General features: G+C 40.0%; 1 protein-coding gene across 3 annotated transcripts in view; it reads left to right on the forward strand.

Annotated features, from left to right (window-relative positions):
- The window catches only part of FRS3 (fibroblast growth factor receptor substrate 3), a 52006-nt gene extending 32841 nt beyond the window's left edge, over positions 1-19165 (forward strand). The window contains exons 2-8 of one of the 3 annotated variants that reach the window (XM_042462139.1): positions 3856-3949; positions 5281-5434; positions 5829-5917; positions 6851-7037; positions 11598-11759; positions 12747-12904; positions 15617-19165. In XM_042462139.1, coding sequence (XP_042318073.1) covers positions 5852-5917; positions 6851-7037; positions 11598-11759; positions 12747-12904; positions 15617-16552 — 1509 coding nt within the window. In that variant the 5' untranslated portion in view covers positions 3856-3949; positions 5281-5434; positions 5829-5851 and the 3' untranslated portion in view covers positions 16553-19165. The other 2 variants (XM_042462141.1, XM_042462138.1) reach the window with 2 other exon arrangements.
- The last annotated feature ends 6 nt before the right edge of the window (positions 19166-19171 follow it).

The raw sequence follows: 19171 nt of genomic DNA on the forward strand, positions 1-19171 counted from the left end.
AAAACCCCAAAATTTTTAAAAATAGAGGGTTCTTAAACTGAATGGTATGGATTTTTTTAGAGGTGGAGTTTATCCTGTATAAGTAAAGAAAGGGGAAGTTTTAAGGTCAATGTCTGCAATGTTTCTTGCCCTGAGACCTGATACAAATATAATGCTGTCTCAGGGACGTAGCTAGGATTTTAGGAAGGGGGGGTCCAGACTAAGTGCCATCATTATAATGGGGCTTGAGTGCGGCGGCGCAGCAGCACACACCATTCATTTTTCTAATGGAAGGGGGGGTCCGGACCCCCAGAACCCCCCCCTTGGCTACGTCCCTGGCTGTCTGGCTGCAAATGATGGTTTGCAGATTGGTAGCCTGACTTGTAAATAGCTGCATTATTCGTTTCTTCTGTGTGTGTGGATTTTTGTCTTTTCCCAAAATGAACAATGATTTTGCATAGATGTGACTTCTTTGTAAATCATTTAACATTGACACAGTTTGAAGCTGATTTGCAAACCATTTTTAAGAGAACATAGATTTGGTTAGTGTGCTGTAACAGAGAACCTTGGCTGATGCTGTGAAAGGAAGGAGGATATTACTGTGGAGGGAGTGCACATTCCTGGTTTGCAGTTGGCATTTTTCAGGTAGCAAGTATTCATTTTGCACCAGACAAAAGTGCTTGAAGGCAATGATCAAATGTATCTTAACCGTACAGGGAGCTATTAATGTTAAGTTACACAGTTGGTACCAACCACAAAACATAATCACTTATCTGTAAGCTTGGTAATACTGTCTTCTGCTTGAGGATGCTACCTTGACTGAAGGTTTGCTTGGCTGTATGTTACTGCTAAGCCTCCCTCTACCAGAGCAAAGTGGACAGCTTTCCAACTCTTAATATATGGTTCTGAAATATCTTGGAATTTTAAACAAAAATATATTTTTCGTACCTTTGGTTATCTTTCAATTATTATTGAACAAATGTGAAGGGAAGGGGCTAGAAAGGAATGGAATGGACTAGAATCATAGAATCGTAGAATTGGAAGAGACCACAAGAGACATCCAGTCCAACCCCCTGCCATGCAGGAAATCCAAATCAAAGCATCCCCGACAGATGGCCATCCAGCCTCCGTTTGAAGACCTCCAAGGATGGTGACTCCACTACACTCCGAGGAAGTGTGTTCCACTGTCGAACAGCTCTTACTGTCAGGAAGTTCTTCCTAATGTTGAGGTGGAATCTCTTTTCCAGTAGCTTACATCCATTGTTCTGAGTCCTGTTCTCTGGAGCAGCAGAAAACAAGCTTGTTCCCTCCTGAATATGACATCCTTTCAAATATTTAAACAGGGCTATCATATCACCTCTTAATCTTCTTTTCTACAGGCTAAATATACCCAGCTCCCTAAGTCGTTCCTCATAGGACATGGTTTCCAGACCCTTCACCATTTTAGTCGCCCTCCTTTGGACACACTCCAGTTTCTCAACGTCCTTTTTGAGTTGTGGTGCCCAGAACTGGACACAATATTCCAGTTGGGGCCTGACCAGAGCAGAATAGCGTGGCACTATTACTTCTCTTGATCTAGACACTATACTTTTATTGATGCAGCCTAAAATTGCATTGGCCTTGTTAGCTGCCACATCACACTGTTGATTCATGTTCAACTTGTGGTCTACTTTGACTCACAGATCTCTTTCACATGTAGCGAGGTGTCCCCCATCCTGTATCTGTGCATTTCATTTTTCCACCTAAGTGCAGTACCTTACATTTCTCCATGTTAAATTTCATTTTGTTGGCTTTGACCCAGCTTTCTAGTCTATTCAGGTCATTTTGAATTTTGATCCTGTCCTCTGGAGTATTAGCTATTTCTCCTAATTTGGTGTCATCAGCAAATTTGCTAAGTATGCCCCCAATTCTGTTATCCAAGTCATTGATAAAGATGTTGAATAACACTGGGCCCACATTTCCAACATGGATTTAACTTCTGGGAAGGTTTTGTGGCTAGTTCAGTTCATGTACAGAAACCTGCTGCCACTGAGAGCTTCCTGTGGTATTTAAATACAGTCAGATGTGTGGGTAAAATAGGATACAAGGCCACTTGAAAACATGTTTCTCCTTGCAAAAGCACCATGACAATGAAAGGCACGCCCCACAGATGGCTCTCTTTCTTTCAGTAGAGTTAAAGATGTTGGGTGGAGAATCTTTTTGATTGCAAGCTGTTTAATTAGTGCCCTCAGAATCTTGCTGTCCTAGAAATCATTGGGTTGTCTATACAGTTAGAATCATAGAATCGTAGAGTTGGAAGAGACCACAAGGGCCATCCAGTCCAACCCCCCTGACATGCAGGAAATCACAATCAAAGCATTCCCGACAGATGGCCATCCAGCCGCTGTTTGAAGACCTCTAAGGAAGGAGACTCCACTACACTCTGAGGGAATTTGTTCCACTGTCGAACAGCCCTTACTGTCAGGAAGTTCCTCCTAATGTTGAGGTGGAATCTCTTTTCCTGTAACTTGCATCCATTGTTCCGGGTCCTAGTCTCTGGAGCAGCAGAAAACAAGCTTGCTCCCTTCTCAATATGACATCCCTTCAAATATTTAAACAGGGCTATCATATCACCTCTTAACCTTCTCTTCTCCAGACTAAACATACCCAGCTCCCTAAGTCATTCCTCATAGGACATGGTTTTCAGACCCTTCACCATTTTAGTCGCTCTCCTTTGGACACACTCCAGTTTCTCAATGTCCTTTTTAAATTGTGGTGCCCAGAACTGGACACAATATTCCAGGTGGGGCCTGAACAGAGCAGAATACAGTGGCACTATTACTTCCCTGGATATAGACACTATACTTCTATTGATGCAGCCTAAAATTGCATTGGCCTTTTTAGCTGCCGCATTGCACTGTTGACTCATGTTCAACTTATGGTCTACTTGGACTCCCAGATCCCTTTCACACGTAGTTTCATTCAGCCAGGTGTCCCCCATCCTATATCTGCGCATTTCATTTTTCCACCCTAAGTGCAGTACCTTACATTTCTCCATGTTGAATTTCATTTTGTTAGCTTTGGTCCAGCTTTCTAGTCTATTCAGGTCATTTTGAATCTTGATCCTGTCCTCTGGTGTATTAACTATTCCTCCTAATTTGGTGTCATCTGCAAATTTGATAAGTATTCCCCCAATTTTGTCCTCCAAATCATTGATAAAGATGTTGAATAGAACTGGCCTGTGGTCAGAGCCCTGTGGGACCCCACTGGTCACTTCTCTCCAGGATGAAAAGGAGCCATTGTTGAGCACCCTTTGGCTTCGGCCAGTCAACCAATTACAAATCCATGTAACAGTTATAATAATAATAATAATAATTTATTTATATCCCGCCTCTTCCGATTGAGGATCGAGGCGGGTATCAACAAAGTAAATACAATATACAACAATAAAAACATCAAGCCCCACAAAACCCCAACCCAACCCTCCCTCCCAACTATAAAATTAAATAGTAAAAAAATGTTTAAAAAGTACATAACAATACATCAAAGTTAAAAACAAATCATAAATAATAAAAATAATAAAAGGGGGATTCAATTGGTTCTGGACATTATCAATCCTTATCTTGTCTAGCCCACATTTTTCTAGCTTGTTTGCAAGTGTCATGGGAGACCTTGTCAAATCTATTCAAAGGAGTTGTTGATATTTTGTTTCAAATTTCCTTAATATGTTACAATTCCATTTCTTCCTCTTCCATATTAGTTTAACATTATTCTGTATTCGGCATGTTTTTGTACACATTGCCATTGTGAAAGTATTCTGAGTCTCATTAAGAGTATCATTTTAAGGGCTTTTCTGTCAAATATTAGTGATATTTATTGTAAATTAATTGATTACAGAATGTTTGGCACTTCAGCCCTGCACAAAGAAGCTGTAATTTACAGCCAAGCTGGAGACAGCAGGGAAAACAGCCAGCAAAAACATGGAAGACAGGTGAGCTTCAAGAATGTGCGGATACTGTTCCTGTTGAATGTTCAGGAAGCTATAGGCTTGCTAGTTGTTCACCTTCTTTTTTAAAGGTGTTAAAACCAGTCACTTCACCAAGAGAATTGAGTATTAAAAATTGACATAGGATTATCTACAGTATTGGAAGATTTCAAAGCTATGATCAGTAAACAGCTAAGTGATCTGAAGATTCTCTTTAGACCTCAAATATATTGTTGTCTCTTCGAGATGGTTGTGCTGCCCTGTTTTTATTATCTCACTTTATTAATTAATTTGGTTTAGAATCTTTTCTAGTTAGATTCATAGAATAATAGAATCATGGTTGTTGCTCATTATTCTCATTGCCCCCCAAATCCCACAGCAATCTGATGTGTGTGTATTTTTTAATCTCTCAGATATAATTGGCATATTTAAATGTGTTTTGAAATTTTTAAATGTTCTGCTTTGTCACAAATTAGCCTCAAATCAACACAAGAAAATTGTGTTTTAACTTGCTTATGTACTGTTTCCTCTCCATTAACTAGCCAGATATGGTCAGGTAATTGTTGTTCATTAGTTGTTATATTTATTAATTGTTTTGATTGTTGGTAGTAAGGAAGACAGCAAGTTAATTAACTAAGTGTTAATTTTATAGTTTTGTAATAACTGAAATTTAAACCATTTTGATTGACTCTTAAAAACAGTGTCCAAATGAAAATAAAGGTGAACAATATCCAAGGAGCCTAACAGTCCTTGGCTTTTATTCCCAAATTCCAGTGACAGCCCAAGTAGCTACAAAACCCAATAATTCTTACTTAGTATTGAAAGGGAACTTGCAGTATCTTTGAGACTATGACAAAGAAGTTGTGGCATAAGCTTTCATAGACTTGGTCTACTTCCTCAGATGTTCCCAAACAATATGAGTTAACACTTACCCAAGGAGAAGGGATCAGGGAGCCTTCATGCCCAACTTTCTCAGTTACCATTTTAAAAAGCCTTCTCATTCTTTCCTTCATGGAATTAAAAAAAAAAAATCTCACTCAGCATAAAGGTATATCTTTCCCTATGTTTTGGGAAAGAGAATCATAAAATCATAGAATTGTAGAGAAATACCGGTAGTCCAGAAACCTATAAATTATTAAAGTAACATTTCTTTTAATCAAAGCCTTTTTTTCTGCCCTCTCCCTTAACATAAACCTGTGTATATTAGGTTGCAGAATTTTGATCTGAAATCCTGAAGAAGAAAATTATGATAACAAAAATTGCTGACCTTTGGGATTTCAGCCTTTTGAATACCAAATGTTGCAACTTCATTCTGTTTCTCTTGACTTTTTCATCAGGTGAAAGATGACATGGTTCCTATGAAGGTGTAGGTGTCTTCTTGACGTTCTAGTTACTATGACACCCAGCAGAGGGCTGTGGGGAAAGAAGTGGGAATTTCTTCCTTCCCCATAAAAACTACTAACGGCCATGGCTGGGTAAGGTTTAAGCAAGGTATGAAAATCCAGAAATTTTATTGTCCCTTCTTGTTTTGCCTCTGAAATCTTGTTATAGGGCCTAATGAAAAAAAATCCTCCTCAAGAAGTCCTAAACAGTCTAGGCAGTTAAATTGTCCAAGAGTAGTTGAGCTGTTCCTTTAGTCACCATCTGTTGCCCTTTCATTTTTTTTCTCAACCCTGATGGAATATGAGCAGTCCTCAGTTTAAAAATAATTGTAATCGATAAACAAATCCCTTCTTTGCCACTCTGCTGCTGCTCACCTTGTCTGCTTTTCCCTGTTTCTCTGCACAGTTGAATTTTGACATTTCTGCAAGCTTTTGGTGAGTGGAGATGGGATGTGTTTTAGTCTTCAAGCTTCAAAATACTGTTTTCGCTTCTTGCATTCTAGGACTTGTCCAGTGTGCTGACACTATGGGGACTTGTTGTAGCTGCCCATGCAAAGACAGGGTTCCAGACAACCACCCCACCAAATTTAAGGTAACTTGCATGAATTCACCTTACACGAAGTCTTTTGTTGTTGTTGTTGTTGCTAGCTTTAGTTAAAATGAATGAAGGCATTCTGCCATTTAATGCCAATGAGACATTAAAGGAGTTTAAACCTACTGTTCTTGAGTTTCTTGCTGTCCCGTAAATTTGCAAACAGTCCTGCTTTCTGTATGTCTTTGGTATGGTAGTAATATTTTGACCATGTGATTCACCCATTCTGTGAAAGAGGAAACTGTATTTTCTTTTATGAAATGACATGCACCCCCCCCCCCCCCACCACCACACACACACTTAATATATACCTTTAGAAGAGTTCTGACGGACCTGAAAGCTTGCTCACTGTTTTGTGATATTGTAGCTGATTTATTAAAGGTACTGTCTGACTGGCTCTCAAAAGGAAGATTGCCCAGTTTTAATCACAGTTGTAGCAAAAACAAACATGTATTGTTTAAAAGATGCCTCAAGACACTTTGTTATTCTTGCTGCAACATATTATCACAGCTACTTTTCTTGTACACTAGGTGGTTTTACCTCCTAGGCAACTAACGTAATGTTCGGCATTGAGTTTTAGGTAGATTTACCGTATGCTTATTTCCAAAATACAACTAAGATATTAAAACCAAATGCATGTACCATAAGTCTTTGCTGCCAATATAAGTGATCTGGAAACTTTTCATGTGTTGGACTCACAGTCTCAAGTTGTATCACACTGATACAGTCTCCCAGTAGTTAAAATCATCCTTTAAAGGATTTCATCATTTTACAAGACCAAAAGGGATTGTATCAAGGAAGGATTGCTGAACCTGTGTACTTTCCTAAACAAACACAATTTGCCAGCAAATGATTTTATACAGTATCTGCTCTGCCTACTAATATGCTCTTTGGCATAATGCCTGGAACTCCAGAGTGGCTTTTGCTTTTCAGGTGACAAATGTTGATGATGAGGGCAATGAGCTGGGCTCAGGGATTATGGAGTTGACACAGAGGGAGCTTGTTTTGCACACGCACAAACGTGATGCTGTTCGGTGGCCATACCTCTGCTTACGCCGATATGGCTATGACTCGAACCTCTTCTCCTTTGAGAGTGGACGCCGCTGCCTGACTGGACAGGGTATGTTGATTTCTGACCAGTGACAATGGCTTCCAAGTATTCTGATTGCAAATAACCATTTTTTCCCCACACTGGGGCATGCAGCAAATGTGGTTCTTGTGTAGAAACAGTTCTGTCTTATTGGGGCACAGAGGATAAACTTATATTACTGGTTTTAAGTAAATGTTGGTATTAGAATAGAAGCGGAGCTGTACTGGAGCAGGCCAAAGAAGCATTTAATCCAGCATTTTGTTACCACAATGGCAAGCCAAATACCTGTGGGAATCCCACAAGCAGGTTATGTGTAAAATAGCATTCTCACAGTTATGTTCCCCAGCAAATGGCATTCAGAAAGAATGCTGATTCTGAACATCATGTATAATCATTATGATATAGTAGCCTTTCCCTCCAAATCTGGTTATTTGTGGCTGTGTTAAGTCTCACAACAGTGAGATCTCTAATGTGATAAACTATGAAATCACTCATTTTTCAGGTGCACTGGTAATCTAATAGCAGGTATGAGATTGCTTTTTTAATATGTCCTATTTCACTGTTGAATTATATCAGATTTTAAAATTCAGCAGATCTTGGATGAGACAGCCCAGTTTTGGCGGTGACACCATAGCACAAGAAGATAAATGCTTTCTTGCTAGGTCAGATTAAAAAAAATCTAATACAAAGGTGTAGAATATGTAGTCTAGATGTTGTTGGACTGCAGCTCCCCTCAGCTTTAGTCATTATTGTTATTTGTAGGAGATATAGTCCTATAATGAAAGTCTAGTGTTTGCCAGCATTCTTGTAGATTGTGTCCATTAATGGTCAGCCAGATGTTCCTGGGAGGCTAATGAAATGTATCTCAATTAACCATGCCTTGTTGTATTCAGGGTTTAGTTTTCAGAGGTATAGTGCCTTCTGAACATGGGGTTCCATTTTTAGCAATCATGGCTAATAGAGAAATCCTCCATGAATTTGCTTAATCTTTTGTTAAAGTCCATCTCCTTTGTACAGAGTGAAATCTTTCATTTTAACTTGAGAGCAACCCAGTTCTGCCATACTTACTCCTTTTGAAAATGGTGGTTTGTTTTAATTAAAGTTAGTTAGAAAACCAGATACAGAATAGTGAACAATTGGAATTAATGGGCAGAATATTCCCTGTCACCGAATATAACCCATCCCTTTATATTCCTTGAGATTACTGTCTGTAGAGCCTAAGAACCATGAGCAAGGGTCAGCTGAGGTATGTTTTACATGCAGCAGTTCTGTATGGATAAATGCAGATCAGATAACCATGATCTGCAAGTCCTCTTTAAGCTTGTAGTTTCAGTTTCTATCCTACAAAGAGCTAGTAGTTTATGGTAGATATGCTTTACATTAGTATCCTTTTAATGTAATGCCATGTATTATATGGGGAAAGGGAGTGAAAGAGGGAGTATGGGGGTGTTTCTTGTTGTCTCCCCATCTGAAAGTTGTAAGAGAGCAGTGCACCGATCTCTCCCAGCAATTTCTGTCTGCACGATTCTAATGCGTAAATTAATCCCCAGACAAAAACAATAACATCTAGCCCTCCCCTAGTTTAAAACCGTGTGAGCTAGAAAGGAAGGTTTTGTATTATGTTGGCCATGTGCTCTGCTGTTTTGTTGGTCTGTAAAGAGGTTCCATGAGTGGTTTTTTTCCCCACTCAACTATATTTCCCCCCTTTATTTCCCTTGTGCCCTTGTTGTACAAACTTATTTTATTTGAATGGCCATTCCTTTTATACTAGGGAAGATAATGTAGAAATGGAGTGATATGTGTGTATGATCTGGCTTTCAAAAGAAAAAGGAAAACATCACTAAGAACAGTTTTCTTTAGAATAGCAACTGTCGTTGCCATGTTCTTGTCCTTGTTGCTATGGGGTTTTTGTGCGTACTTGGTGCGTGCCTGTGTCCGATTGGCTTGTTCAACATAGTCAGGCAATTGATAGGAATACTTTACTGGGCGGAGGGATAGTGTTGCAGTTTAATATACTATCAAACTGATATATTCTCTCTCCCTCTTGTACCAGTTTCACTTCATGTAAATCAATAAAGAGATTGATTCACAGGAAGGGATCAGGCCCTCAAATTTTGCTGACAAATGAGATGGGAAATGGCCTGTTCTGTTCCTTTTGCCATACCCCTACTGTTGTGGGTTTACTCTGTCCTTATTTCTTACTACATTTTGCTCTTACATCTGGTGGTGTTATTAAAGTATTGTGTATTTCAAAAGCTGCACCAAGATTTACGTAGTAACACTAGCAATAACAACCTTATTAAGTCCTCAGTCTTCCCCCTTCTCACTTTCTCCCTTCCCTCTTTTTTTCTACTATGAATGTTATCACATGGGAGGAATGTCTCTCAATTTTGAAAGAAAAGAAAGTAGGGCCAATTCAGAAATGAACACAAGTATGTGGATGGTTATCACACCACAGAAGAACACAGCGCCCATCCCAAAGCCAAAATAATGCAAATGCAAAATAAATTATCATACAGTGCACCCACGCCATACGCGGGCGCGCCATACGCGGCCTTGAGCATACGCGCTCAAGCCGCGGGGTGCGCGCGGGGCGGAAGGGGCTGCGCGTCCCATTCAATTGAATGGGTGCGCGCGCCCGTTGCGCCCCACGCGCACCCACGCCACCGCGCCACCGCGCACGAGCTCCATTGTTTTCAATGGGGCTCGAGCATAGGCGGAATTCGCCTTACGTGGAGGGATCCAGAACGGATCCCCCGCATAAGGCGAGGACGGACTGTATGAGTACATACACTTCGTAGTCTAGAATTCGAATTAGCATCCCTGCACATGCGCAGTGAGGGCAGAATCAGATCGTGACCTTTTTACACTTCTGGTGGGGCTTGCCTCCGGTTCCTGTGATTTTGCTTTGTTTCACGTTATTTGTTCATTCATTACCCCTTATTTCACATTATTTGTGCAATTCACCCATTCAAAATCAGTCCAAAGCAACCTTGTACTTGACTATGACTCTAGAAGGCAGGGATTGAATCCCATTGGGTGACCTGGTGCAAGTCACACTCTCTCAGCCTCCTCAGAAAATGGCAATGACAAACCCTATCTGAATAAACCTTCCAAGAAAACTTTGTGACAGGGTCACGAGAGAGAAAGAGAGAGCCAATCCCTTCCCTCGAGTTGGAGAGGATGAGTTTTGCAAAGGGAAAGAAATAGGGCTGAGAGGAGGAGGAAGGGAGGCAGTGTGTGTGTGTCTCTGTGGGGAGGGTTGCTACATCCCCAAAACAACTCCAGAAGTACTCCGAGAGGCTGAGAGAAAAGCCCCCCACACCCAGAGGGAGAGAGGGAGAGAGGAAAAAAATTGCAGCCAGCAAAGGAGCTTGGGAATTGTAGTCTTTTGAAGGCAATCCAAGGGCAATCGAAACATGTGTTCCATACCTGGCAAATTTGAATTGAATGCAACTTTGGAGTGGAACAGGATTTGTAAATTCTGTATTTCCCCAAATTTACACATCTCTCGGTTGATCCTGGATTGGGTTCAAATTGATGTAGCATTGACCTCAATTACGTGTGATAACCTCTCACACAATAATGTGAATCCGCATGATTGTATCTGGGATCACACTGCATTGACCTTCCAATTCCCCCCAGTTTCCGCCGTATGGTAAAGACCTATGTTTCCCGCTTTTCGACTGTGCTATGTCAGGGGTGAATGGATAAAGCCAGGGGTGGAAATGGAATCTGAATTATTTGTTCAGAAGTTGTTTAGGATGAAAAAGCCCCAATAGCATGGTTGTAATGAAAAAGCATTCAGTTTCATTAGTCTGAAATTGTTGATTGTCCTCTGCTTGGGACAAGACAATTTGCAGTCTGTATGTTTATGTCAATGAGGAGTGCTTAAATATGTACAAATACTTTATGGAATGTATTCTTTCCTGAACATAGTGGTACATGAAACAAGTCAGTCCTCCCTTTCCTGTTTGATTTGTTCTGAAGAAAATGTACAGAAAAAACCTAGACAAAATCTAGAGACATGGCCATGTTAGTCTGGAATATCAGTATGCAAAGGGATCTTGTATCATCTTTGAGATTAACTGTGCAAAAGAAGTTGTAGCATAAGCTTTTGTAGACTTGGTCTACTTTCATGAATCTGAGGATATACAAAAGCTTATGTTACAACTGCTTTTTCACAGTTAGTCTCAAAGGTGTTGCAAAATCCCTTTGCATACTGTACACAACAAAGAAATGTATTTTTCCTTTTCATGTCTTAAATGGTCTGGGACCAAGAATACCCCAGGGAGCACTGTTTCCCTAAAGAGGTTCTCTTCTATATTGTCTTTATGCTGAACTTTCCTTGTGGGCCTGATGATATCTGCCAAGCAGAGCAGAAAAGCAATCAATCAAACAAACAAACAAACAAACAAACAAACCTCATAAGGCAAGATATGTTCTTAACATCAGGCTTCTAGATCTTGATTTGCACGTAATCCATATATTGTAAATGAAATGCTGTCCTTTCAAGTTCATATCTATCAAGCTGGTATAAAAACTAATCTTTCTATTCTTTTTCTCAATACCATTTTGGCGTTTGCCTAGGAATTTTTGCATTCAAATGCTCAAGAGCAGAGGAGATTTTTAACTTGCTGCAGGACCTGATGCAATGTAACAGCATTAATGTGGTGGAGGAGCCTGTTGTCATCACAAGGAACAGTCATGCTGCTGAACTGGAACTGCCTCGGACACCCCAGACACCCAATAGTAAGATTCTCCTGCTATTTGGCAGAGAGGGGAGACATAGGCTGCATCTGCACTGCCAAAGTAATCTGGTTTGACTCCACTTTAAATGCCATGGCTCAGAGATATGGAATGCTGGGAACTGTGATTTGTTGAGGCACCAGAGCTCTGCTCTGATACCTCAGCAAATTACAATTTCTAGAATTCCATAGCACTGAGTCATGTGAGCTAAAGTGGGTCAAACCAGATTATTCAGCAGTGTGGATGCAGCCATAGTTACATTTTAGCTAATGCATTTACGTATTTTTTTTATCTGAACTGTGATTTACTCCACTAGGAACTGGACTATTCGGCAGGTGCATCACATTTTCTTGTACAATGCTCATACCTGAAACCAGAAGGCCAGTCTGCTTTTCCAGTATACCAATCTAATAATATAGTACCATGCAGGCAATTCACTATCTTGCATCAGTATATTATTATTATTATTATTATTATTATTATTATTATTCACTCTTAATAAAGTGAGACCACTCATGGGCCCAGTTTCAGTTGATATCCTTGTCTATATGATAAATCACCATGTAGATTATGTTAGCAGTTAATCCAGTCCCATGTGGGATGCTTATCATAAAACCTTAAACTGTATGCTTGTGTGAAACTGTAAACAGTTTCCAAGGGTACTGTTTAAATAGCAGATTTCAGATATGTTCTAAGCAGACTTCTGTGTAATTTCAGTTGGAACTCTCAAAGTTATTGTAGAATGTATCAGTGAGAAAATTAATAGGTTCTTAATGTGTGTCTTGGTTACAGCTTCTGTGTTCTAGGCAATTCAGCATTTCACCATGGGAAATAATCTGGCTTGATCTTTAAGATGCACAGTATCCCAGTGTTCCTTACCTTTACTGGACAGAGAATCCTTGCTTTCTTTGTAGATATATAGTCTAATTTAAAGTTCTGGAATTCTGGTAATCATGATAATCCTTTAATGTTAATATCATATTTCTGCAGCTCTAGGATACACAGTTCCAGGGTTTCCTAATGGGTTCCATAGCTTCCCTGCAGAGGCCACAACCTGCCCTGCAGTCCGACATACCTCCATGGGCAGTTTAAGGCATTCTTCAGTTGGTGAAGACTCCACACATGCCCTTATTGTCCCTGATGATCAAGTAAGTTCTCCTTATGGCACACAGAATGTGTCCCACAATACCAGGAAAGAGGCACTGTTGAAGGAAATACACATCTATTCTTTGTCAGTTACATTGTTCTGCGTCCATGTAAATCTATTATTTTTCTTTAAAATTTGGTAGGCAAGGTGAGGTATCATTTACTCCTAATTATGGGAAAACTGAATTAAAGGGGAAGTTGTATCTCAGAGAAACCTAATTTCTTTTTCTGCATAATTAATGACGTTTTCATATTTGCTGATTGTAGTTTGTTTCTTTCAATTTTTTCTGCAGGCATACATCACCTTGTCTATGGAATCCTATTACTTAAATGCTTTTAATACAGCTATTTTGCAATGAACACTGCAGGATGGGTGGGTGGGCAGGGGAAGAGAAATAAGTAAATAAAGTTTTATTATTATTATTATTAGAAATTAAATTGATTATTTAAAAGAAATCCTGTTTTTGTATGAGACATGTCACAAGACTGAACCTGAAAATGTGTTATTTCTGTCTTTGTTCTTAGGAACTAAATTTAACATATATAGGCATCTATTATATAAAATATTTATAGTGTTGCCTTTAGAGAAAAATCCTCTCAAGGCAGCTTCTAATTTATAATATATAATATAACAATAAATCCTGCAAACATTAATACTAAATTACTAAAAGGACTAAAGGTAATTTAAAAAAACAACAGCAAAAACATCTGGCCAGGTAGAAATTCTAGAAGGCTATAAATAATTATAACTAAAACCACATAATATAACCAACAACCTAATAAAATCTTATTAGGAGAAACAGTGGAAAACAAATTATTCTTGTTTTCAACTGTTAGCTCTGATATACCATACCTCATTTGACATAGCTTTTCACAGACACAGAGCCCCTGCTGCACCACCCTCTACCTTGTGGTCCCTAATTTAGTTACTTTTACAGATAGGTAAGTAAGTAGGACTTCAGATGTATATCTCAAGTTGTAGAAAGGCTGATACAGATAAAGGGGTTCCTTCAGGTAACTAGGTTCCACCTTGTTTTAAGCTTTAAAAGTAAATTGCAATAGTTTTTTGTGGGGTTTTCGGGCTATGTTAAAAAAAAAAGGAGCCCTGGTGGCACAGTGGTTAAATGCCTGTACTGCAGCCACCAGCAAAAGGGCCCAAGCTCGACTCAGGCTTGCATCCTTCCGAGGTCGCTAAAATGAGTACCCAGACTGTTGGGGGCAAATTAGCTTACTTGCTAATTAGCTTACTTGCTGTTCACCGCTATGATCTTTGGAATAGCAGTATATAAATAAAACAAATTATTAATTATTATTATGTGGCCATGTTCTAGAAAATTTTCTTCCTGACGTTTCGCCAGCATCTGTGGCTGGCTCCCAAGTAAAATGAGACAGGCAAGAAAGATCAGTGCAACTGAAGATGCAGTCAGGTTTTCCCTATGGACAACTGCCAGAACAACTTAATGTGAAGGAAAGAGATGCATGTATATGTATGTGATGGGAGTAGGATATACACAGGATATCCCCTAAACTCTGTTTCTTGATGTCTCAAGCATCTCATCAGCCCTCTAACTCATCCCTCAAAATAAGAATGTGGAATGTTACTTTTAAAAAGGAACACATTGTTTCACTGCCAAAGAGCCATTTCCAGGTGCACAAGAGTAACATTACTGTTTCCTAATGCCATTGCTGGAACGTTACCTCTGCAGGAAGCATCATCATTTCTCCCAGCACTACAGTCTAAGAGTGCTCTAATATTAGAATTCAACTGCATTCTTAGAATCCAGCTCTAGGGGAAATAAATTCATTAATAGTTTTTTGTGGGTTTTTTGGGCTATGTGGCCATGATCTAGAAGAGTTTCTTCCTGACGTTCTCCGAAGATGCCAACCACAGATGCTGGCAAAATGTCAGGAAGAAAATTTTCTAGAACATGGCCACATAGCCCGAAAAACCAACAAAAAAACATGGATGCCAGCCATGAAAGCCTTCGACTTTAAATTGCAATACTTTAAATGGGGACCAGAAGCATCTGCAACCACTGCAGTGGACATAATATAAATTCCAAATGTACTAGTTCTGTTACCCTGTTCTCCATATGCAAGCAGCTGCAGTTTGCACTAACTGATATTTTTGATATGTCTTCAAAAGAAATCCTGTATAGAATGCTTTATAGCAGCTCAGTAGTCAGAATGGACAACTGAAGGAAAGTCCATTCCCTCCAGATAGGGTTGCTGTTGATATATTGGTCTCAGCAGGAAAAAAGTACTCCCAGCTGTCACTGCCACTTGAACTTCCACAGTTAATACTGATTCAAAGAGAACTCACAGATTTCTAAAACTGATTTACAGAACACAATCCAGTGCATGCTTCCTTAGAAGTAAGTCCCATGGTTTTCAATGAGTGCTTAATCTCAAATGTGTTTGGGATTTCAGTTTTAAGCTTAGATTAAATCTCCCTTTACCCCAGAAAACAGAATAATTTAAAGCTCAGCATAAGGTAGGTTGCACCAGAGATGTAACATTCTACCATGTGTTTACCTCATCTCTTGATCCCATAGCTGTAAGTCCCTCTTCTTCTGAATGCAGACTCGTTCCTCACTGTATCAATATCTAAGTTGATATCTTGATTTTTCATCCTATCCTCATGAATTTGTTTCCTGGCACCTGTTCTTTGTTCTCCTCCTCACCATCCTCCAACTTTTCTTCTCTCCTTGCAGTCCCACACATATGTGAACACAACTGGTGGTGAGGAAGAGATGAGGGGTCACCACTGCATGCACTCCTTACCTGAAGTCCATCCTCCTCTTTCCCATCCAAACCGTAGCTGCTCCCTAGAGGACCGGAATCCTCAGATATACCTACAGCCAGGAGAGGTGAAGTTTGTCTTGGGGCCTGCCCCTGGTTACAGGCACATGATGAAATGTGATGGCTTCTGCCGACCACATTGGGAGTGCACAGGGCATATTTGTGTCCCTAACAACAACAATGACTGCAAAGATGAGTGTCTCACCCCAAAGTATGTATATGAGAATATCAATGGTCTTTTGCCCTCTCGAGGTACCTTGCTTCGCCGGGGCAATGCACGCTTGAAAATGGCCCGAGAAGATCTTAACCCACCCAGCTGCTCTCACCGTCGGACCACCCTACTGCACTATGAGAACCTTCCCTCATTGCCACCAGTGTGGGAATGCCAGCCACTGAGACAAAACCAGGATGAGGAGGATTCTGGAGACGCAATGACACCTTCACCCAATGGTTATCCTGAGCCTGAGGAGGAGGACCCTTTGAGGAACTACATGAATTCAGAAAGTGCTGTACTGCATGGAGGCCGGCATAGGGGGGGTTGCTTACAACGTCGCCGCAGTTGTACGCCTAATGTCTTCAATTTTGACTTCCACCGGCCCTGTTTGGAGCAGCCAAGGCAGCTCAACTATATCCAGGTAGAACTGGAGGATGACCCTCACAAAGGGTGCCAAAGCACACCGGTCCCCCGTGCCCCACGTTCTGCCTCCCATCCAGCCCGCAGGACGGATTCGTATGCAGTCATTGACCTTAAAAAGACAGCAGCTATGTCCAGTTTGCAGAGGGCGCTGCCTAGGGATGATGGGACTTCTAGGAAAACACGGCATAACAGCACTGACCTCCCTCTGTAAGAGGGATGCCAAACCCAAGCACCACATTGTGGCTTTTGTTCCTGATCTTCAGCTAATCATGTTGCATAACTGACATCTTTCCATTGTGCCCTGTGTTTCTCAGTGTGACTCACTTGGGTAGCTCCATAAAGTTAATCTGAGAAATGTAGCCTCTCTGTGCCTCTTCCCATTTCCACCCTGCCTCCATTTCTCCTGCCATGTAGGTTTTAAAGCCAAATGTATGAAAACTTGATTTTGCTTGTTAACAGGAAGGGTACTATTATTGATACTAGCTGTTCTTTTCTCTCTCCCCCTTTGTATAGAAATCATATTTGGAAATCCTTCCTTTCTATTTTTGTGGGATTATTTTTAAATCCCTAGTGGTAGGATGTGTTGTATCTGAAAAAAATATCAAGACATTACAAATGAATGTGCAAAAGCTATCCAAAACCTCAGTGGTACAGGTAGAACTTTATGGCTGGAGAGTGATTTATTTGTCCCTTTTTATTTCTGAAGGTATACAAAGAGATGTTTATTTTAAATTTATTTATTTATTTATTTTGTGTGTGCATGCACACGTGTGTGTTTATTGATGGTACACTTCTGATTTATTTATTTATTTATTTATTTATTTATTTTTATGCCTCATAGTTCAGGTGCCAAGCACAAGTAAAATATACGTGCTTTGCTGTTTTTCTTTCTGTGAGAGGGAAGGTAGTGTGCATACAATTCTGGGTTAGAACTCCACTTGCTTTAATGGTGCCTGTCTAAGAGCTATCAGTAAGGAGGAGGAAGAGCCTATCTAGCATGAATCCATTGCAGTTGGGAAGTGAATGTAAGAATGCTCTTGACTCCATGAATTCACAGAGATGATTCTACATGTAAACAAGGCCAATTTCCTAGTTCATATTTCCATTTCTTAAGTTTTACCTTTCTATCATTTCATTAAAACGAACCATGGGACTGTAAATATTGCCAACCTCTAAAAAAAGTCTCTGATATCCCATCCAATTACTATTGCTCCTTTCCTACTCATCTGGGAGAATCGTTGTGAGAATCCACCCTTTTAATAGTGCAGTGCTAGGAAGAGATGTAAATACAAGTGTGGTTTTCTTCTTTGCTGGTGTCATTTTTGTCCAGCCCTCAGTTCATTTGAATACATTAGTGGACCCTGACCCACCATTTGTGAATAATGGGATTGAAGACTAAACAGAATATTTTACATAACCTTGTTGACAAGTGAAGCTTTGATGGTCCATGCTTCAGAATGAAAATAACCATTCAGTAAGATTGTGCACATGGCAGTTTTTCTTGTTTCTTTTCTCAGTCTTCTCCCTCTCCTCCTTCCCCTTCCTCAAGGCAGCGCCCCCCCCCCCAAGAATAATTATGTACCTGCCTTTCTTGTTATGTCCTGTCAGGTCAACTACCAGTCAATTGTATGGCAACCGTATGAATGAGAAACCTCCAAGAGAGTCTCTTTGAGGTCTCTTACTACTTGACTTATAGATCAGTTAAGCTTGTCTTAGTGAAGCCACTATTAAAAGTCATCATGTATTAGGCCTTTATAGGACTGAGATATAGAAGGCCTTCTAGTAGCGCATTGTAATGTCTTTGGTCTCCTCCTCAGGACCATTAGTGGTGGTAGTCTTTCCTTGCTGATAGCGCACAGGCTGTAAATACACTGCTTTTTTGTGAAGGTCAGAGGTTTTGTCACCTCCAGGTTATGTCTCCAGTTCTTCTTACCATTTTCATTGCTTTTATTATTTTCCTTGCTGGTGTTATTTTTATCTGAAAACACAAGATTTAACTTTTGGTTTATTTCTAGCTCAGCCCATCCTAAGGACTTAAAGGGTTGACCCCAAAGTCATCCAGTTTGACCCCCTGCCATAAATTATCCCTGGCTAACAAACCTCTGTTTAAAAAGCTTGAAGTGGGGAGAATCCAGCAGCTTCCAGAATAGTCTGTAATCACTGGCTAATATGTCTTACTACCAGGACATTTCTTCCTCATGATTAATTGGAATCTCCTTTATTGTAATTTGAGTCCATTGGTTGAGTCCACCCTCTGGAGCAGCAGAAAACAAGCTTGCTCACAGGAGCACTCCACATGACAATTCTTCAGATGTTTGAATGTGGCTATCATATCACCTTTCACTCTTTTCATAGGGCTTGCTTTCCATACTCTACTGTCTTAATCCTCCTCCTTTAGACATATTACCATGTTTGATATCTTCCTTAAACAGTGGTGCCCAGAACTAGGGAGAGCATTGTAGAAGTATTTGAAATAACTAGTGCAGAGTAACCAACTATATAAAATACCCATGATGATGTCCTTTACACTTTCTTGCATGTCATCTTAATCCTAACATTAAAGCCTATCCAAGCAAGAAACTATTGTAGACCTTTTGGAAACTGTTCAAAAATTAGGACTGTTATGATTCCAGAACAGTTTTTTTAAAATAAAATATTGTATTGCAGGCCCATATTCTGGTATGTTTGCTTCTTTGCATTGCCATATATTGATATTCAGGAGAAAAAGTTAATGGTTTGCTGGTACGTCACATATTTTCCACTTATGATTACTAGCTTTATTCCCCAGCATCTTGAGGCAAGAGGTAGAAAGCTTGCTGTCTAAAACAGC

The sequence above is a fragment of the Sceloporus undulatus genome, chromosome 4 (assembly GCF_019175285.1).
Source record: "Sceloporus undulatus isolate JIND9_A2432 ecotype Alabama chromosome 4, SceUnd_v1.1, whole genome shotgun sequence".
Classification (NCBI taxonomy): domain Eukaryota; kingdom Metazoa; phylum Chordata; class Lepidosauria; order Squamata; family Phrynosomatidae; genus Sceloporus; species Sceloporus undulatus.